The sequence below is a fragment of the Danio rerio genome, chromosome 7 (genome assembly GCF_049306965.1).
Source record: "Danio rerio strain Tuebingen ecotype United States chromosome 7, GRCz12tu, whole genome shotgun sequence".
Classification (NCBI taxonomy): domain Eukaryota; kingdom Metazoa; phylum Chordata; class Actinopteri; order Cypriniformes; family Danionidae; genus Danio; species Danio rerio.
In genome coordinates, this window is record NC_133182.1 from 15,115,607 (window position 1) to 15,138,719 (window position 23,113).

At 34.2% G+C, this 23,113-nt stretch overlaps 1 protein-coding gene across 9 annotated transcripts in view; it reads right to left on the reverse strand.

The window, feature by feature from the left end:
• The window catches only part of LOC108190639 (A-kinase anchoring protein 13), a 95,147-nt gene that overhangs the window by 42,335 nt on the left and 29,699 nt on the right, over window positions 1–23,113 (reverse strand). For 2 of the 9 annotated variants that reach the window (XM_073908113.1, XM_073908111.1), the window contains exon 1: window positions 496–599. In XM_073908113.1, coding sequence (XP_073764214.1) covers window positions 496–564 — 69 coding nt within the window. In that variant the 5' untranslated portion in view covers window positions 565–599. Of the gene's footprint in view, window positions 1–495; window positions 600–4,034; window positions 4,144–4,231; window positions 4,272–5,469; window positions 5,593–8,750; window positions 8,854–11,280; window positions 11,462–14,876; window positions 15,007–15,141; window positions 15,202–18,644; window positions 18,693–21,377; window positions 21,662–23,113 lie in introns of those variants that run through there. The other 7 variants (XM_073908104.1, XM_073908105.1, XM_073908106.1 and 4 more) reach the window with 7 other exon arrangements.

The window sequence follows — 23,113 nt, forward strand, 5'->3', positions numbered from 1 at the left end:
CAGTAACAAAGTTCAGCTTCCTACTTGTAAAAATAGGACTAAAGTTACAGTAAGCCACTTCAATAGAATTGCTTTTTGCAATAAAAACCTTTATCATAGATAGATACCTTTATTTAAATTTCAATCATGATGAGCATTCAAAACATGATAATTATTTTAAGTGTGCATCTTATTTAAAACACACTAGGTATACTACTAGAAATGCATTTAAAGACAATCACTATGATCATCCAGCACAACAAGCAAGTAATTGACAATAAGCGACTTGAATAGAATTGTTTTTTGCAATAAAACCCCTACTTGAATACTGTAGAATACTATTAGAAATGCGTTTAAAAGACAATCACTGTGACCATAAAGCACAATGAGCAATGTTTCCATTGTTAGGCAACTAAGGAGTTAACCATATCTGAAACTGTAAATATCAAGAAGTGACAAGAGAGAAAAAAAAGAAGGTCAACAGAAACCAGAGGAAGTGGCTGAGTTTCAGCTTACCTCTTCTACCTTCAAGGTTTTCACCTTCTGATAGCGGCCCTGTACCTCGCAAAACTTTCGATACAGCATTACTGTAGGAGGCAGATGGCCTTGGCAAGACTCTCAACAACACAAGACATTTAGCATCAACTTAGACTGGGGAGGAAGTGATCCAGCTCAAGCTGGGAGGTGCTGTGACTCTCGCTTCCTCTTTTTATCACACTCTTGCTGCTGGTTTCAGAACAGCAAAGTGCTGACGAAATCTGAACACGTTGAGAGATATGCAAGTCTTTTTGTTTTGGTTAATCAGAACAATTGCAAAACTTTCAGAGTAAACTTTTAGTTTTTAAAGGGCACCTATCATGCAAAATCATAGGTTGGAAGATGTTTGGAGAACATTCAAATCCAAGTCCGAGGCCATGATGCTCCACCGGAAAAAGGTGATTTGCCATCTCCAGGTTGGAGGAAAGTCCTTACCCCACGTGGAGGAGTTCAAGTATCTCGGGGTTTGTTCACGAGTGAGGGAAGGATGGAACGTGAGATTGACAGGGGGACTGGTGCAGCGGCAGCAGTAATGCGGTCAATGTACAGGTCCATTGTGGTAAAGAAGGAGCTGAGCCAAAAGGCTTATTTACATAAGCTTTGGGTCATGACCGAACAGATGAGATCTTGAATACAATCGGCCGAAATGAGTTTCTTTCGAAGGGTGGTAGGGCGCACTCTTATGGATAGGGTGAGGAGCTCTGACACTCAGGAGGAGCTTGGAGTAGAGCTGCTGCTCCTCCACATCAAGAGAAGTCAGCTGAGGTGGCTCTGGCATCTGTTTCAGATGCCTCCTGGACGCCTACCTAGAGAGGTGTTCCAGGTATGTCCCACCGGGAGGAGGCCTCGGGGTAGACCCAGGACATGCTGGAGGGACTATGTCTCTCGGCTGGCCTGGGAACGCCTCGGGATCCTCCTGGAGGAGCTGGAGGAAGTGTCTGGGGAGAGGGAAGTCGGGATTCTCTCCTAGGACAATGTGATAGAGCAGTGCTTGTTTCCCCTGCCCACTGATATTAACTGATAGGCACATATTAGGATAATAACACCTATAATCGTAACATGATTTGAAAAGAAACTTGGATTAAATGATCTGTTCCAATTTTCTGTGATCCAAGTAAGTGCTACACTTTGCAATTTTTAATAGCATTTTAAACTACAGTATACTTTCTGAGCTATGTAATTCATAAACCCTTTTCATATTTCTTGGTTTTTCAGTAGCAAAAGTCATACTAGTTGGGAAAACAGTGAATAGGAGAGTATAACAAATACATTTTTACAATCCTATTTTCTGAAATAATAAAAGAAAAACTCCACTATAATGTTTGAAAGACTTTCAGAAAAAGGAAAAAATAGTGTGATAATGATAGTAGCAGCCAGAAGAAAGAACAGCATCAAATCTACTGTCCTGTCCCATAGAAGCTGCATTTGAAACACCTCAAATTAGTGGTGATTTTTTTTTTTTTGCTCAATTTGCTTTTGATTATATGTTATTGTCAATAATTTATGATATTCATCTATGTGAAGACACTGATCATGTTAATGATTTCTCACAATAGTTGTCAACAATGATTTGTAAGTAGGAAACTGAGAAATATCAATATGTAGCACTTTATTTCTTTAAATCTCTGCAAGTATTTACATTTTTAAATGATCACTTCTACAATATTTTCACTAGCCACTAACAATTTTTAACAAATCATGCACTACGTTGTTCCATGTTTGTACAGACTATCCATTGTTTAACATAAATTTTCAGATTTTGCTGAAATTATCACAAAATCTACAGCATTTTTAACATAGCCTACACTCTTCTAACCATTGTAGTTGTCCCAATTTTGACATTGGAGAGAGTTGAGATTAAATCCGTTCTTGTCTTTAAGCACAGTTTTGCTTTCCAATCTGAAAATGCGATGTTTTTCTTAAAAATGGAATGTGTAGCTCTAAATGAGGCTTCAGTTGCTTTTGGGGGCTTAATCACAACTGAAATCTAAAACTTTTGGCTGCCACTTGTGCTGCGACAAGGACGTAAGAAGCATCAATGGTACATCAAAGGAACACACACGGGTACACGTTGTGTCACACCAAAGACTATAGACTTCTTAAAGGCACTTTGGTCACACTAATTCTAAACTTTTATTTCTAAACAACTTTGAGGGATACGGACACCATCGGCAATGTTAGGCGTGCCGAATAATGGGTTTTATTTTCGTATTAGTGATTGTGATAGCGAATTGTTCTTTTTAACTGTATCTTCTAAGTGAACCGGTTAAAAAACTTTTCACGTCTCCAGTAAGCACTCTTATCCACAAACTACTGACTTTTTAACAGGCCTAATTCTCTCTCTGACTTGAAATAAACCAATATATAATGAGGTTTTTAGTTATTAGAACAGTACACTGTGATCAGATTTGAAAAGTGGTGAACCGGTAATGCTGCACATGCATGATTCAGTGAAACACACACAAACAGTACATGACAGCCTGCTGTGACTGAACTAAACTTGAATAAACTGCATCATGGGCTGAAAGGATCTGGCAAAAAAAAACATACATTTATTTCATAACAGAATTGTAATAGAGTTAAGTGAATCATGATACAGTTGGGTTGCAAAACGTAATTATAAGGAACTTTTTAGATCATGGTGATGTTTTAACAGACGGAAATTATGATTGTTGACCACAAATGTTTGGTATGTTCAGTCTTAACATGGGAGGATTGTCACAAAAGATACGGTTTGTGTTAAAGATCTGAACTTTCCATCACTACAGTGTATCTAACCTCAGAAGCAGCCTTGCACACATATTGTACTAAGAGCAGCTATCTTGTGAGCGGTCGTATTTGAATTTGAAGATGGGTAGTGGTAGATGATAGTGGTTATGTGTCCTCTGAATACATACAAAAAAGATACAAAAAAGATACAAAAAAAAAGTATCTTTAGTTTTAGTTATATAATATTTATTCTAATGATTCTGGATCTTGCACCTAGAAAATATCCTTATTTAGAAAAAAAAAACCTAAAAATAATACCGAAACTAATATAAACTAAACTTAAACTAAGCAGTTTCAAAATATAAAAACGAATAAAAACTAGTAAATCTGCCTCTAAAAATAAATTAAAACTAACTGGATTTAAAAACAAAAAGTCAAAACTACAATAAAAACTAAAACTATTGAAAAACCTAAAACTATTAGAACCTTGTTACATCTTTGCTGTTTGTAAATAAAGCACTGTTCCTTTAAATGGGTAAAATGCTGATCTAACAGCAAATGATGAAACATCATTGTGCCTCCTTCCCCAGTCTTTTTTCCTCTGATGACCAGAAGACCCTGTTTTAACCCCTAGCACAATTTATTTCAACAGTGGTCAATATTCGATAAATTCCTTTCTTGCATTCGACTGACGAAGTGATAATTCACACTCAGTCATCAGTATGAATGAATCAGATTATCTAATCACTCATGCTGGAGAGGAAATGACTAATAAAACAGTAAAAAAAAAAATATTGATGTTGACTTACTCGTGCTTTCTTGTACATTTTGTTCTTCAGGTAGCTGAACGTCCGGCTCACTTTGGTAGAACTTTTCTCAAAATCTCCTCTTAAAGGTCCCGGTTCCTCCTCTGTAATGCTTTTTTAAGGATTGAAAGAAACGAGTTATTGTAACAAATATGAATCATTTTCAGCAATGACACAATGAAATAAAATATCGATGTTACCTGTATCCCATATTACCAGCAGTGCTGAATGACGTCATGCCTGTAAGTACAACGATTGAGTCAAATGCACATCACCGACAACAAACACTCATGACAGAGCCTGATTTACGTACACATGCAAAACCGTCTGCAAACAGATTGTGCGTTTGACTCAACGACTACTACTCATCTAAAGTAATATGACTCCCAGAGCCAAGGGTGTAGATTTGCTCTTGACATTGGTGGGGACATACATCCATAGCACATTCATAGACAGCACAAAATCTCTATCATGCTTTTAAAAACATGAATAAAGGACCGAAACACTTCATAATACGAATAACAATTAATGAAACACGTCCCATGCTGCAAAAGTCAGTTTACATTCTACTGCAATCTGGCTTTGAGAATGTATGAATGTAGAGTAATTTAAAAATAGATGTGATGAACTTGATATTATTACATAAATCTTGTTCTTATTTGTTTTCTATATGTTTATCTAATAAATATCAATGACAAAGTTTATTAGTTCATTTAAGTTAAAACAGGCATGCCCAAACTTGGTCCTGGAGGACCGGTGTCCTGCAAAGTTTAGTTCCAACCCCAATCAGGCACACCTCGGCGAGCTAATCAAGCTCTTACTAGGCTTTCTAAAAACATCATTGCAGGTGTGTTGCGGCAAGTTGGAGCTAAAATCTGCAGGACACTGGCCCTCCAGGACCAAGTTTGGACACCCCTGGGTTACAATAATATAAGAAAAATGCACGGAAATGTTATATACAATCAGAATACATAAATCTCTCTGCCTAAATACTTGCTTGAGTGTATTTCAGATTGCTTTATATATTATTTATTTAATAAGGTGTTACTCATCTTTGCCTGTTCAATGTATTTTAATCTTTCTCCTTCCATTTAAAATGATTAAATAGAAGTAAATGATCCATAATGTTGATGTGAATATTGTTTAGCGACACAAAATCTCATCAAAACACCACATAGTATAGATAAAACATTATTGAAATGAAATAAAATACATTCATAATATAAAAGTGTCTGTTTTGTCCACAAGTAGCATGAGTTTGACTCCTTAATTAACAATAGCATGGTGATTTAAAATGATTAAAAAACTGGAGTAATAGCGCTAACAAAAGCTAGCATAACAAAAGCGGCTAGCATATTTCAGATCATCTCTACTTCTACTGTAATTTACAGTAACATCTAGGGACAACATGCTACTATTCATTTACTATTTAACTTACTTATGATGTCCTCCTCATCACTAGATGAAGAGCTGACAGTAATGACACTTTTAGATTTGGGGAGAATCGGTGAGAGGTTGAAGGTAAAAGAGATCCGTCTCTTTCTCCGAATCCTTCCTATTGCTGGACGGACGCATTGGGGACGGAAAAATCAGAGCAAGTGCTTATTAAAGCAAAATATTTAGGGGTCTAAGAAACGGGTGGAGGACAACAAATACAAACCAGACTAAGAAAACAAATGATGCAATACTGCATCACCTACAGCTAAAGCCAGAATTATTAGCCCTAATGTGAATTTTTTTCTTCTTTTTCAAATGTTTCGCAAGTGATGCTTAATGGAGCAAGGTTTTTTTTGCAACCCAAGCTCATTCTGAAAACATAGTCCCACGGATGTTTCTGGAGACAGCGGAATACGTCCCAGGGGGTACGTAAGGCCGTGTTTATTTTTTTCAAGCAAACGCTGCGGGGCAGTGTGACGCTGTTCCCTTTTGCGCTTGCCTTACCTCCTTGTGGAGGGCTTCCCCGCTGCAACCCGTTTGTCAACTCAGCTCACCGTGTACGTCGGCAGGCTCGAGATGCAGAGAGGAGTTGACCACGGCGATCGGTTTCGAGTCCGGGGAAGAGCAGTTCCAGCAATCAGGTAAGACAAAAACAGAATCCCAAAAATTAACTGAACGAGTTTCGTGACAGGGTGAGAACGCGGTAAAATCCAAAAACGCGGTAGAGAAAAAAAAATAAAAAAAATCGGGGCTTTTATTTTTTTTAACGGCTTTTTGTAAACTGTTGCTCGGGTTTAGGGAAGCGAGCGGGCAGGCGGGTCGATCGGTAAAATTGGTTGGGTTTGGGGAAGGAGGGTCGGCCGATTGGCCGGTCGCGCAGTCAATCATCCGGTCAGTCGGACAGCGGCCTCCGGTGGGTTCACGCGAGAACAGCGCAGGCGTGAACCACACTCGCGAGAGGCGTCTGAGGTGCAAAAAGTGCACAACAGCGGCCTCTCGCAGATTTGCGAAAACATAAACTGCAGCCGTACGTACCCGCCGGGACGTATTCCGCGGTCTCCAGAAACGTCCGCGGGACTATGTTTCCACAATGAGCCCGGGTTGATTTTTTGACAGTATTTCAAATAATATTTTTTCTTATGGAAAAAAGTCCTATTTGTTTTATTTCAGCTAGAAAAAAAGAATAAATAAAAATAGAATAAAAGCAGTTTTAATTTTTTAATTTAAAGGTCAATATGATTACCCCCCTTTAGCTTTGTCCACAGAAGAAACCATCATTATATGACTTGCGCAATTACTCTAACTTGCTTAATTAACCTAGTTAAGCCTTTGAATGTCACTTTAAGCTGAATAGAAGTGTCTTAAAAAATATTTAGTAAAATATTATTTACTGTCATGATGGCAAAGTCTAGATCAGTTATTAGAAATGAGTTATTAAAACTATTATGTTTAGATATGTGTTGAAAAAAAACCGTTTGTTTCTTAAACAGAAATTAGGGAAAAAATAAACAGGGGGGCTAGTAATTTAGGAGGACTAATAATTCTGACTTCAACTATACCGTACATGTAAACAAACTCTGGCTGTTTCTCAATATGTGTTCTTCAGCATTCTTGCATCCTCGTGTAACATCATCATCAACTGCCAAAGTTCAGTTTCAATACTCAAGACTGCAAGAATGGCAGACACGTGAAGGTTCCCGGACGTGTTCTTGATATCTAGGACGCATTGATGCAGACTTCAAAACTCACTCGAGAAGTCCCAGAAGTCATTGCGGCCTAATCAAGGAGGTAGGAAGCGCAGCATTTAATATATTTATTATTAAAGTTCAGAAAATTAGCTCGTCTCAGTAGTTTCCCTAAATGAAACGTTGAAAGCAAACATTAATATGAAAATCTCAATAAAGGCATAAGCACATTAAGGGTGTTTATTTGCTGAAGTTCATATTAAAATCTGTTTAATTTGTATTGTGAAACATATATCTGTAAGGTCTTTATGCATTGTATATATTGTGAAAAGAGGAAAAAATAAATCATTGCATGAATGCTGTAATGTTTAATTAATGTCCTGTTAAAAATGTGTGAAGGTCATGTGACCATCAGGAAGAACGCAACATCTTATTTCTCACAGGACACGTTCTCTGTTCTTGCGGTCTGCCAAATTCGTTCATCCGAGGTAACTTGGCAAGACCGGTCTTTACAAGAAAGCAAGTTCGTTCTCTGCATTCTTGGAACTGAGAAACAGCCAGTGAGAGGGGAGTTAAGTTTAAGACAAATTTAGGGCTGATTCTTTGATTCAAAGGCAACAAGATCTGAAATTGCCTCCAAATTGACAATTTGCTAGGGCTGAATGGCAAATCAACATAAAATTCACATTTTCCATTTAGCAAAATCTGCAATTATCTTGCACATGTGACAAAGTGAAAGTGATCTGATCAGTAGTAAATCTCCTCCATAAGGCTAGAGGGCTCTCTTTCTCTCTCTCTCTCTCTCTCTCTCTTTCGCGAGTTGCAAGTAACAACCAAATATGCCCTGTAGAAACCTAAGAAATACCATTTAATAGACCCTTTTCACATTTCCAGGTTTCTCAGTAGCGGAAGTCGTCAAAGTTGGGTAAACTTAGAGCACAGTGAGTGGAAGAATACAACAAATATTTTCTACAATCTTATTTGCTGAAATCATAAAAGAAAAAAAAACTGTGTGAGACTGAAATTGTAGCCAGAAAAGAAAACAAAGCCAAAATTACTTTGCTGTCCATAGACACTGCATTAGGAACTGTGTCATAAGCAGTAATTTGCTTTGTTTTTTTAATTATTTGCAAAGGTGATATAATACATTCATGAATAAACATAAATAACTTATTTTTAAAATCTAAATATTAAAAACATATGGATTTAGATATGCTTGAAGAGACTTGTGAAAAAGGGTCCATGGGAAATCACTATAGCGTTTGTAGGATAAACAGAAGATTAAACTGCTTTTGTGTGAATTAACAGGATTAATAAACACATGACCATGACAACGTAGTTTATCTGAGTTCATTTTATCATAACATCCTCATAATAAGGTATGTAATGATGCAACACCTTTGTTGCTGCTTATTAGAATGCTAAAATGAATTAATATTGAGTCCATCAATTCCAAAACCATGAATCAGTATAAAGTAATTATAAAATCAGTTTTTCATATAGCATGTTTTTTTTTTTTTTTTTTTTTTTTTTTTTAATCAACAGAGCAATAAATCCATAATGTAATTCATCTATGGGAGACAGAAATGCTACTTACCATCTAAGTCCCGTTGACTGATGGACAGCATGGAGACTGATTTTGTGAGAGGAAGCGTCACGGATGAACTGCTGTTTCGGAACTGATGATATTTCCTGGATTTCTGCAATCAAAATAATACATTTTAAAAATGAGACCCTTTGCTGTGACACTCATATATTTAACTCAGGTGCTGTCCATTTCTTCTGATCATCCTTGAGATGCTTTCACGCCTTCAGCTGAGTTTGATTATACTGATTGGACTTGATTAGGAAAGTCACACACATGTATCTTACAGCTCACAAGGCATGTCAGAGCAAATGAGTATCACGAGGCCAAAGGAACTGACAGAAGTGTAGCAGGGCACAGATCTAGCAATAATTATAAAAAAAAATTCTGCAGCCCCTAAAAGCACAGTGCCCTCCATAAACCTTTAATGGAAGACGTTTGGGACGTCCAGAACCCTTCCTAGAGCAGACCGAGCAAAGTCAGCAAACTGGGCTACTATGGTTGAAGAGCCTTGGTGACAGAGATAAAGATGAAGCTAAAGATCACTGTAGCTGAGCTCCAGAGATGCAGTCGGAAGATGGGAGAAAGTTGTAGAAAGTCAACCATCACTGCAGCCCTCCACTAGTCATGGCTTTATGGCAGAGTGACCCGACCTGCATGGAGTTTGCTTAACAAAACAACTGAAAGACTTCAAGATGGCGAGAAATCTCTGCTCTGATGAGAACAAGATTGAACGTTTTTGCCTTAATAATAAGCAGTGTGTGGAGAAAACCAGGCACTGCTCATCACCTGTCCAATACAGTTCCAACAGTGAAGCATGGAGGTGGCAGCATCATGCTGTTGGGGTGTTTTTCAGTTGCAGCATCAGGCTGACTGGTTGCAATCGAAGGAAAGAAGAATACGGCCAAAAAACAGAGATATTCTGGACAAAAACCTTCTTTAGGGACCTCAGACTAAGCCAAATGTTTGCCTTCCAGCAAGACAATGACCCTAACTACACAGATAAATAACGAAGGAATGGCTTCACAACAACTCCATGTCTGTACTTAAATGGCCCAGCTAGAGCCCTGACTTAAACTCAATTGAGCATCTCTGGTGAGACCTAAAAATGGCTGTCCACCAATGTTCACCATCCAACCTGACAAAACTGGAGAGGATCTGCAAGGAGGAATGGCAGAGGATCCCCAAATCCAGGAGTAAAAAAACTTGTTGCATCTTTCCCAAAAAGACTCATGACTGTATTAAATCAAAAAGGTATTTTTAGCAAATGGCTGCAATATAACAAAGAGCAAAAAGTGTAAGTAGTTTTTATTTTTTTTACTTAGTTTTGACCGATTATATGCATTTCAGTGCACAAAAATATTTTGCATGATTCTTTGCAGTTTTGTTTTGGAATTATGAAGTTATAAAAGAGATTTCCAAAATCCCCTCAGTAAAAAACAAACTTTGACTTCAAAACAAAAACAAAAAACAAAACAAAAAATGACCATTCAATTTTCAGATTTTTGGACTATACAGTAAAAGAGATGCCTGATTTGCGTATTTAAATATAATAAATAAAAAAATAAAAAATACCAAAAAAATATTCTTGCAAAAAAATTGTTAATGCAACCAATCAACTGGGGAAGTATAGTGATAGTAATTACCCAGCTATTTATTTATTTATTTATTTATTTACTCTGTTGAACTGCAGAGTCTTGCCTTAAACCAGTGGTTCTCAAAGTAGGGGCCAGGACCCCCCGAGGGGTCACGGGACAATGAAGACGGGTCGCCTGGTAATTTCCAAAAATCTATTTATTTTTATCAAACCATAAGGATTACCATATTTTATCCATAAACTACTGAAGAGAAAAAAATAGTTGTTTATAGTTACTATATGGTTACTATATAGTTACTATAGTAGCTTATAGTTACTAGTTTAACTGAATTGCAAACCCCTGGGGTACTTACATCATATTAAAGACACAGCAATAGCGTCAGATGCAGACTGATTTTATAACATCAGGTTAAATTGTCTGGCCCATTTACAGCACTGACATAGATTAAAAATGAAATGAAGAATAGACTTGGGACTATTGGTGTGTGTGTGTGTGTGTGTGTGTGTGTGTGTGTGTGTGTGTGTGTGTGTGTGTGTGTGTGTGTGTGTGTGTGTGTGTGTGTGTGTGTGTGTGTGTGCATTTGCATTTCTAACCACTGTATTTATGACCCCCCTCAGAGGATATTGGGGGTCGTGAGTCACTGGCATTGTCATTTTGGGGGTGACTTGCTGAAAAGTTTGAGGACCCCTGCCTTAGACCAGTGTTTTTCCAGAAACGTGGTTGAGAAAAAATGGCTTAAACGAGGCTTCCTACCTAGTGTGCTGTCATGAAAATAGAGAACAAATATTCTATGAAAAAGCAGCTAGAGGACTTTTTATTTAAATAATAATAAAAAAAAAAATAGAGAAGTACAATCATTGAGCTTCAATTTCCCCTTCCAGATAGTTCTGCTATTTGAAGTCAAATGTCATGCTTTGTAAAGGTAACTCAAACTCATGTCTCACCTGAATGCCTGGACTTCTGCATTCTCCTAAATCGGATTCGGGACCTTCTTCGGTGAGGGACATGAGTGAGCCTCTGTCTTCGCTGTCCTGACGCTGAACCCCCCGTTGATCTTTAGACGGAGCTCCAGACCGCCAGCGTTTGCCATCCTCGATCCCGGCTGCCAGACCCTCTAGACTGTAACTACACACAGGATACAGAGGCGCACAGAGATCAGTGGTGTGGAGTTAGCAAATTACAAAACAAAAGAGAACAAAAAACACATTAGAAGAGTGAGTTAAGCTAACTAAATGAAGTAGAAATAGAAAATTTAACACATTCAAAAAATAAATAAATAAGATAAATAAATAAAAATATATAAACAAAACAAAACAAATAAACAAATGAATAGATGAGACGAAAATAAATAAAACATTAATATATAAAACAAAAATATAAATTAATAAAAAATAAATAAATAGATGAGATGAAAATAAAATAGAAAAATAAACATTAGAAAAGATAAATAAACTAAATAACAAAAATGTAAATAAACAAAATAAATAGATAGATAAATAGATTAGATTAAATAAAGCATATACTAATATATCGAATAAAAATATAAATTAATAAAAAATAGATGATTAGATTAGATGAAAATTAAGAATAAATTAATATATAAAATAAATAAATAAATAAATAGATAAATAAATGAGATGTAAATAAAAGAGAAAAATAAACATTAGAAAAATAAAAAAATAAAATAAAAACAAGAAAAATACGTAACTAAACTCAATAAATTATAAAGAATAGAAAAATAAATACATTAGAAAAGTAACTAAACTAATTAAATAAAATAAAAACATAAAATATAAAAATATAAAAAATATATAAAAATACGTAAATAAGCTAAATAAATTAAAAAATATATAAAGTAGGAAAATTGATATAAATAGAAAATAGAAAAATAAACAAAATAAATATGTAAGTAACCTAAATAAATAAAATAAATATCATCTATTCATCACAAACAATAGATGAATAGATGAAATAAAGAAAAATACAAAAAAATAACTAAAACAATAAGACAATTAAAATAAATAAAAGGGAAAATGCAAAAATATTTTTTTTTATAAATCTACAATAATGACAAAGGAATTAAATTGCAATTAAAATGAATTAAAATTAAAATGCAAATTGCAAATGCTAAAACAAATAAAAAATATTTTTAAAAAAACGTGAAAAGGACAATTTAACCCAAATATATAACCAAAAATAATAAAAATAAATATAAAAAAATCCTCACATTTTTAGATGTATTTTTTCTAATAAGCAAAATTATAGTGTATAAAAATATACTGTACATAAAAAACTAAATATACAACAAAAATAAATGGTGAAAATATTACAAATAAGAAAGTGAATGAGAAAAAAAAACTAGAGATGAAAAGGATTAATATATATATATATATATATATATATATATATATATATATATATATATATATATATATATATATATATATAAAGAAAAACAAAACTAAATGTTATAATAAATATGCAAGAAAAATAAACAAGTAAATGAAAAGAAAAATATTTTTAATAAATTCAGAAAAACAAAAAATACACCAGAAAAGTTAATTAATAAGTGCAAAAATCGAACAAAAGCAAAAAACTGAAAGCTTTGAGAAATTAGCTGCGCTATTTAAAGTGACATACATAAAAGCAAAGCTGCGAAGCACAAATTGTTTCTATTAAAAACAAGTATAATTTTTTCCAAAACAACTTGTAGAACCTAACAGTTTTTTTTTATTCACATCCAAACAAATAAACCATCAACGTTTTCCTTTTCTCTCAGAAAGGTGTGTCTGTCTGTGTGGTTTACTACTGACTGACCTGATGCAAAACATGCAAAGCGAACGTACACTACACACAGAAGTGTCCACACTAAAAACAAAAGATTAGAACTTATTTAGCCACACAATAATATAATATTTGGTGTTATCACTGTAATATAATTAACAGCCAATCCTTTCAACAATGAGTCAAACCATATTTTAGTTGAACACCTTCAGTACTTTAAGGACTATATACAGTACTGTATGTAAATCAAAATTTTTACAGACTAACAAGAAAAACAGTGCATTTGACCAACAAAACAGCTTTAGCTATGAGAAACCAAGTCTAATCCTAAAAACCATAGATATGCTGATATACAGTAAAAGCTCAAAAGCAGCACAATGAAAAGTACAATATGCTAAAAGATGAGTGATATGTGTGAGACTTTGCATACACTGTAAGATGTGAAAATAAAGGCTACCACAGTAGATTTTGGATTATATTTTTCAAATTTGCTAGTCTAAAGGATGTTTAAAACACTGAATTAATATCTACATATAATAAAATAAATAAATTATAATATATTACTTTTTTTCTTGTACATTTGAACAGAGATCACAAAAATATTATTATTCTGATTTATAATTATTAAAATAACTCAATAACTTAAAAATAAAAAGAAACACACATAAAAAAATTACATTTCAATATTAATTTTTCAATTGACATTAAGTACTGTAATGATGTCAAATTATATTGCATTATATTTTACATAGTGTAAATTATGTTTAAAAAAGGCTAAAATATTTTTCATAGTTGAAGTGAACATGTGAACTCTAATATAAAGGTCACGGTAATATTGTCCTTCTAATTTGTAATTATTTTAATAGATCAATAATTTGCTTAAAAACAAAAATGAATACAAATAAAAAGAACAATAATCATATTTTTTAAATAAATTACATGCACAAAAATGATAGTCCTGCTTAAAAAATGTGAATAAAATACTTCAAACTTTCAAACTGCAAACTGTAAGGATCACAATTACATTAAACCTGAAAAAAAGATAACTAAATCTACCACATTTACAAAAATGAAGAAAAATGAAAAACCTTCAAACAGTACAAAAACACAATATATTTTAAAATGTCTAAATAAAAAAACATAATAATTTAAAAACAATAACACCTAAAAATGCCTGTATAAAGTGAAAATACAGATTCTTTCAATATAACCTGACATTTAAAAATTCCTTCAATTGACATTACCTACAGCAATCATGTCAAATTATATTGCATTATATTTTAAATAGTGTAAATTATGTTTAAATTGTATTTGCCTGAAATATTTTTTGTCATTGTACTGAACATTTGAACTAATATAGAGATCACAATAATATTAGGCTTCTAATTTATCATTATTTTAAGTAATCAATAGCTTACTAGTTAAAAGAAAAACATGAATTGAAATTAATTACATGCACAAAAAAAAATGAGCCGTTTACAAAAACAAACAAAAATCGAACATAACAAAACAAATAAATATTGAAACCTTCAAAAACCTAACAGTACAAAGACACAACTACATTGACATATCAAAAAATAAATATTTAATAAATAAATAAAAAAAAACAACTAAATAAAAAACTGTAAAAACTGAAAACACTGATTATTTTTATATAATCTGACTTTAAAACCCCTTCAGTTGACATTACCTACTTTAACTGTCGAACCAGTCACATGAAATATTTCACATTTTACTCAAACAAACTTCCTCTTACCTGACATTCGTACCAGACACGACAACCAAAATATTAGTCATCATACAAGAAGAAAAAAAAAAGCAAAGCTACAAAACAAACTGCACAGCAGCAACACTTCTAAGGTTTATAAGCCATCGTCTTCTGCACTGAAGGCCTAAACAAGCGGCTGGTGTTGCCCTCAGACAAACAGGTAATGCAAATGTAGATGCAAAGCTCTTTGTGCTAGTCAAAAGGGGCGGGATTTCAGGTGCGTTTACAGGAAGCGTTCATACACTTTCAGTACCTGATGAGTTTTCTAATCTCTTCCAGTTCTGGGCAGGGTTCACTGGGACACCAGCTCAAACTGGGCAAAATACAGGGGGCGCCAAAGGGGACACAGGTCAGTAATAGGGGTAGTAGAGTTTGGAAAATGAGCAGTTATTTAGTAAATACTCTGTTTACAGATATTGCACTGCAAAAGATATATATTTTCTTTGTTTTTGTCTTGATCCTAGTTGCAATGTCTACAAGTTCATATTTCCAGAAGCTTCCGTCCTGATACAATGAGACGGTATTGCTATTTTTAAACTTTGTACCTTTATTTATTATTTATTACTTTGATCAAATCGTTGATTAACTGAAAGCTAGTCTAAAGCCAGAGGCGCAGATTTATTTATCCATTCATTCAGTTTCCTTCAGCTTAGTCCCTTTATTAATCAGGGGTCGCCACAGTACAATGAACCACCAACTTATCCAGCATATGTTTTGCACAGCCAATGCCCTTCCAGCTGCAACCCAGTACTGGAAAACACCCATACACACTCATTCACACACATACCCTACTGCCAATTTAGTTCACCAAATCCACCTGTAGTGCATGTCTTTGAACTGTGGGGGAAACCGGAGCATCCAGAAGAAACCCACGCGAACACAGGGAGAACATGCAAAACTCCACACAGATATGTCAACTGGCCCAGCCTGCACTCGAACCAGCGACCTTTTTGCTGTGAGGCGATAGTGCTAACCACTGAGCCACAGTGTTGCCCAGATTTATTAATTTTGGTTTGTTATTTAAAGAGCGCATTAGTGGTTACAAAAACGCACACACACATTGCTTTTTACACACACAGGGATGCGCAGCAGAATTAGCTATTATTTTGCTTTTTATAAACAGCATTTTGGTCAGCCCCTGCTGTTTTGAAAGTGCTTAATAAATTAAATTAAACTAAACTAAAATCATTACTGCTTTTATTTGTTTTAGAAGTCCAAATTAATAGCGTTTATCTATAAAACAAGCTAAATAATCTGCTTGTAGTGTATGCAAACAGCATTTTTTTACAAATATTTTCAAAAAGTATGATTATTTTTTATTTTATAATAATCAGGGATCTAATAAGAATAAAAATGAAATCACTTTCAGATTATTTTGCTAACATCACATAGTAAAAAATGAGTGGCATTTAATGAAAGCAAATGCCTTTATGTTATTAAACTAACCATAATCATTTAATCAGGTTTCAAAAATGTTGTTGTTAGATACAGAATGAAAGTTGAACTTAATATTTTTAATCAGTTTAACTGGTATAAGTTGAGACGACTAGAAAAGTTATTTTGATTTAACTTAAGGCAGTTTTTGTTTTTTTGCTTATTTTAATAAAGAACACTTGACCTGTTAGCCAGCACCTCACTTATGGGGGTTGACACCTACCTACAGTACAGTAACATAAGATGGTGACTTCAGTGAGCTACAAGCACCATCTTTTTTTTTGTAATGTAATCATGCATGTAATCAGCCTTGTAATAACCTAGAAAAAAATTGTCTTGAAAGCCAAATGTCTCATGAGTTTATATTTTAAATTAGATGTAGATAGTATGTAAAACAAGATCCCTGCAAAAGTGTTATATAAGACTATATATATAAATATATATATATATATATATATATATATATATATATATATATATATATATATATATATATATATATATATATGTGTGTGTGTGTGTGTTTCCTTCTCTCCATCACCGTCAGGGGCACAGTCTTAAAAATGGCCTTCCCAAACTAAAATTGAATAATTGTCTTCTTATTTATTAAATTTTTTTTTTCTGAAAACAAGACAATATTGTTTACTTGTTGTTACGACAGAAGTTTATTTATTTGTTTATTATTACGGATTGTACTCTGTCTTTTTCTTTTGTCCCGCCTTCTTGTTGTTATTCTGTTGTCTTATAGGCTCCCATACCGGCGTGATTCCCTGTTCTGATTGGCTGCTGGTCGCAAAAGCATGTATAAAAAGGAGCTTCCGGCAGGGATCGGGGAGCTCATTTCTGTGCATTCGGTGTTTGGAGTGGAGCTCCTGGGTTTCCCTCACCCCTCCGGCCGACGACCATCAACCAACCTTGTATTGATGACGATCATATGTTAAAATATTTTTGAGAGTTTGAGCGTGTAGGGGTGACCTGCCTATTTATTTGATTACTCTTGACTTTGTTTATGTTAGGGAGTAAGGTAAGATTTTTTTGTATTTTTCTTTAAATAGTAATAGGTAATTTAGTGGATTTATTTTATAGATTCTTTTGTTTGTTATTTTGGCCTGTGGTCACCCTGACGAACTGCTCATTTATATTAACCCCATTTTTCTATGATAAATATATTCATATACACTCTCAACTGAGTGTGTGAGTTTGGTTGTCAACCAAAGGGAATCTTTTGCTTTAAGTTTTGTTTAGTTTGGGAAATCCACCACCCCAACACATTTGTTTTTTCTTAGTTTATTATGCCCTTTTTGTTTCCCTTAGACTTGGGGCGTAATACTTGTCTAGAAAATGCACTAGAAAGAAGACAAAATCTTTAAGAAAAATGTTATTTTTTGCAATGTAGATTTGGAGCACAACGGTAGGGTTTCAGAAGTAAACATTTGAAAACATTGTAATGCTTTATAAGTAATTGTGCTATATTTTGAATTTCCTTCAGAATGCATAATGTTGTTAAACACAAAAATCATCTGCAAAGTTACAAAGTCATTCCAAAGGGATTCATTCTCTATATCAGTAAACAGTAAACTGTTATTTTCAATTGATGACCAGTGGGGCGAGGCCTGGTTGTGTTAGTAGTGTGACGAGTTTATGAATAAAATACACACAGATGTAATATACCAACACACACGCAATGTCCCAAAATATGGAAAATGCTCCCTTTCGGAGACATCATTTTATAATTAATACTTTGCATCTGTTGCTCAGTCGTTACCTAGGTCACTTTACAGCAAGAAAGTTGCTGATTCGAGTCCCAGCTGGGCCAGTTGGCATTCCTATGTGTAGTTTGTATGCTCTCCCTGTGTTGGCGTGAGTTTTCTCCGAGTGCTCCGGTTTTCCCCAAAGTCCAAAGCCATGCGCTATAAGCGAAGTGAATAAGCTAAATTGGCTGTAGTGTGTGAGTGTATATGGGTGTTTTCCAGTAATGGATTGCAGCTGGAAGGGCATGTGCTGCATAAAACACATGCTGGAATAGTTGTCGGTTCATTCTGCTGTGGTGATCCCTGATAAATAAAGGGACTATGCCGAAAGAAAATGAATGAACAAATAAACTTGCATCTGTTCCTGGGAAGGGACAACTGTGTTTCTATTCTGCTTTCTTTTTCTCGAACAGGTTTAAAACTTGCTTTATTCTTAAAATATTACAGCAATATTTACATTTCTACAAGTTACATTCAATTTGAAACCACAGCTACCGTTGTGCTCTATAGGGATCAACATACAATTAAAATAGTGTAAAAAAAAAAAAAAAAAAACAAGAAAACAAGATACCTTCTTCTGTAAAACACAGGCTTCCCCTCTCCTGCGTTTTGCACAGAACTGAAAATGAAAAGATGATGAGAGGTATAAGATGACATGGAAATATGAAGTTATATGAAGTTATATGAAGTACACTGTAAAAAAAATAAATAAATGCCGGGTTTCACAATTGATTTGTGATGGTCAAAATGAAAGAATTAAGTAAACATTTATAAGCTTTTACAAATTAAGTGGATTGAACATAAAACAATTTTGTTGTCTCAAAAAAACCCTCAAAATTTGTGTTGTTTCAGCTTTTTAAGTAAGTTTTTTTTTTGAGTGTAAAATAGCATAAAAAATCTGGAAAAAAAAGAGTCTCCCAAAAGGGTAAAAGCAAAACTTAAAGAAAACGAGTCAAAGCAAATAAGAGTGTTGTTGGATGACTGAAGATGCATGAAGGTGTCACATGACCATTAAAACCTTGTTTATACTTCTGCGTCAGGTGATCGGCCTAAACCACGGGGCATGCAATGCGCGTTGCCGTGCATTTATACTTCTGCGTGCTGTTTGTGTTCCTCTGTAATAACACATCCGAAACGCTAGCTGGCAGTGGGTGTTTATGTTCCTCTGTGTCGAGTTTCTTTGCTAGTGTTTTTTTTTTCTGAGCGCTACCTTAATGTGCAAGTGGCTCAAACTCACTGATTTTGAGTAGGGAATCGGCAAACATGCAATAACATTAATCATAAGGTAAACATAAAACAACAGTTTCCATCTGGAGCTCCTTCACGAGACTCCACACTTGTAAACACTCGCTCCATCAGGCTCGCGAGGCTTTCATCTCTGCCCACACTCATCAGCGCTACCAAGCTGACCAATCACAGAGCTTGCGCTACGCGTAGTTGCGAAAGACACGGCCAGAGCATACGTGCGCTCGATGCAGAAGTATAAATCAGCCTTAAGTGTGAGTGACGTCATTTTAAGCTTTATACAGTTGAAGTAAGAATTATAAGCCTCCATTTATTTTTTTTTCCTAATTTCTGTTTAGATTTTCTGTTTAAACTTCTGTTTTTCAATACATTTCTAAACATAATAGTTTTAATAACTCATTTCTAATAACTGATTTATTTTATCTTTGCCATGATGACAATAAATAATATTTTACTAGATATTTTTCAAGACACTTCTATACACTTCTATATTTATAGCTTATAAGTGACATTTAAAGGTTTAACTAGGTTAAATTAACTAGGCAGGTTAAGGTAATTAGGCAAGTTATTGTATAATGATGGTTTGTTATGTAGACAAACGAAAAAAAAAATGCCTAAAGGAGCTAATAATTTTGACTTTAAAAAATTTTTTAAAATTTTAAAAATTTTAAAAATTTTAAAAAGTTTTAAAAATTTAAAACTGCTTTTATTCTAATAAAGACTTTCTCCAGAAGAAAAAAAAATATTATCAGACATACTGTGAAAATGTCCTTGCACTGTTAAACATTGTTTGGGAAATATTTAAAAAAAGAGAATAATATTCAAAGGGGGCAAATAATTCTGACTTCAACTGTAAACAAATTGAGCGTTGTACCTGCGCTGGTTAAATAATGACATTTATTTAAGGAAACATTACAGCATGCAAAAATTACAGTAATGCAAAATAAAAAACTAATAAAATTGTTTATTGTATTTTTACATTTGATTTTATAATAATTATTATTTTATTTGTTATTCAAATAAAATGTATTACATAAATGTATTTTCAAGTCAAATTTAAGCACTTCTGAAACTTATCCAGCACTTTACTTTAAAGTGCTTCATGAATAAACTGAGCATTGTACCTGCGCTAGTTCTCTGCAACTAGTTGCCGGCAGCTAGCTCTCTGCAACTCTCACATGGTCGCCCACTGAAGCTAAGCAGGGCTGCGCCCGGTCAGTACTTGGATAGGAGACCACATGAGAAAGCTAGGTTGCTGCCGGAAGTGGTGTTAGTGAGGCCAGCAGGGGGTGACCAACCAGCGGTCTGTGTGGGTCCTAATGCCCCAGTATAGTGACGGGGACGCTATACTGCTCAGTGAGCGCCGTCTTTCTGATGAGACGTTAAACCGAGGTCCCGACTCTCTGTGGTCGTTAAAAATCCCAGAATGTCCTTCGAAAAGAGTAGGGGTTTAACCCCGGCATCCTGGCCAAATCTGCCCTCTGGCCTCTGTCCATCATGGCCTCCTAACCATCCCCATATTCCAATTGGCTTCATCACTGTCTCCTCTCCACCACTCAGCTGGTGTGTGGTGTGCGGTCTGGCGCATAATGGCTGCCGTCGCGTCATCCAGGTGGATGCTGCACACTGGTGGTGGATGAGGAAACCCCCCCATTGTGTTTAAAGCACTTTGAGTGCCCAGAAAAGCGCTATATAAATGTAAGGAATTATTATTATTAATTATTATTAGTTTATTTCCTTTAATATAGTTTTGAATTAGATTTTTTTACTACAATTTTGGACATTTGAAGGTTTTTTTTAATGATGAAACAGATTGTTATTGAGAGTCTTGTTGAATCTGAGGTTGGGGTCTGTGTGCTGAGAGATTATTGATTGAAGAATTTTTTTTTTTTTTTTTACTACTGGATATTTAATTTGTCTTAAGGCAAGGGAAGCGATTTTATTCTGTATTGTTTTACTGTTTTGCTTTGACTTTTATTGTTATTTTGTAATGGTGTAACGAATCACAAATCTCAAACTTTTGTATTAACCTGCTTTATGAATAAACTGAGCGTTGTACCTGCGCTGGTTCATTTCTTCCTCTCCCGCCTGGTTCTTTCCAGGACCCCAGCTGTGTCTGCGGAAGGGAGAGAGGGGTCGTCCAGAGGAGCGGAAGAGAGAAGCGGGCAGCGGCGTCTCTGTTAGTCTGTCTTTAGCCTCGTCCTCCGCTTCTCCTCTGAGTTGGGACTCCTCTGAGCTCTCGGCGGACGAGCTGGGACGTCCCACGCTGGTTGTGTCGTCTGTGGAGGAGCAGGAGACCGAGACCTCGCTGGTGCTGTCACCTCCTCCTACTGACCCCTGACCCTGACAAACAGATTTACAGAAAGATGAAAAATTATTATTCACAGTGCTACTGATATACACATGCTGGGTGTGTATTGTGAAGGATGAATGGAAATGTGAAATGCAATAAAATAGAAAATTAAAAATAAAAGTTGAAACATTTTACATCATCACAGCTTTTTTATACTTTAAATGTACTGACCCCTGAGAATCACAACACTGATTTACACAGGGGTTCTACTGAAAAACATGCTGGCCATTTATTCTTTTATTTGGTTATTATTTAATTTATTTGTTACATTTTTATAATGATGAACAGAAATGTGCAAAAAACTAAAATAAATAAAAATAAAATGGTTTTCCACATTATTACACCTTGATTATACCTTCTTTCTAGTTACTGATAAACACAGGGGGTATGTTTTGTGAATGATAAATGGAAATGTGCAAATGAAAAATAAATTAAATTAAATAAAAATTAAATTAAATAAAATTGATTAAATTCAAACGAAAAAAAAAAGTTTTTCACACCATTACAGCTTGATTTTACTTTCTAGCTACTGATAAACACAGGGGTTATGTATTGTGAATGATAAATGGAAATGTGCAAACGAAAAAATAAAATGAAAAAATTAAATTAAATTAAATTAAATAAAACAAAATAAAATACAATAGAAATAGTTTTTCCACATTATTACAGCTTGATTACACTTTCTATCTACTGATAAACACAGGGGGTATGTATTGTGAATGATAACTAGAAATATATAGGAAAAATAAAATAAAATAAAACAAAATAAAATAAAATACAAATAGTTTTTCCACATAATTACAGCTTGATTACACTTTTTATCTACTGATAAACACAGGGGGTATGTATTGTGAATGATAACTAGAAATATATAGGAAAATAAAATAAAATAAAACAAAATAAAATAAAATACAAATAGTTTTTCCACATAATTACAGCTTGATTACACTTTTTATCTACTGATAAACACAGGGGGTATGTATTGTGAATGATAACTAGAAATATATAGGAAAAATAAAATAAAATAAAACAAAATAAAATAAAATACAAATAGTTTTTCCACATAATTACAGCTTGATTACACTTTTTATCTACTGATAAACACAGGGGATATGTATTGTGAATGATAATTAGAAATATATAGGAAAAATAAAATAAAATAAAATAAAATAAAATACAAATAGTTTTTCCACATAATTACAGCTTGATTACACTTTCTATCTACTGATAAACACAGGGGGTATGTGTATTGTTAATGATAACTAGAAATAAATAGGAAAAATAAAATAAAATAAAATAAAATAAAACAAAACAAAACAAAATAAAATAAAATAAAACAAAATAAAATACAAATAGTTTTTCCACATAATTACAGCTTGATTACACTTTCTATCTACTGATAAACACAGGGGGTATGTGTATTGTTAATGATAACTAGAAAT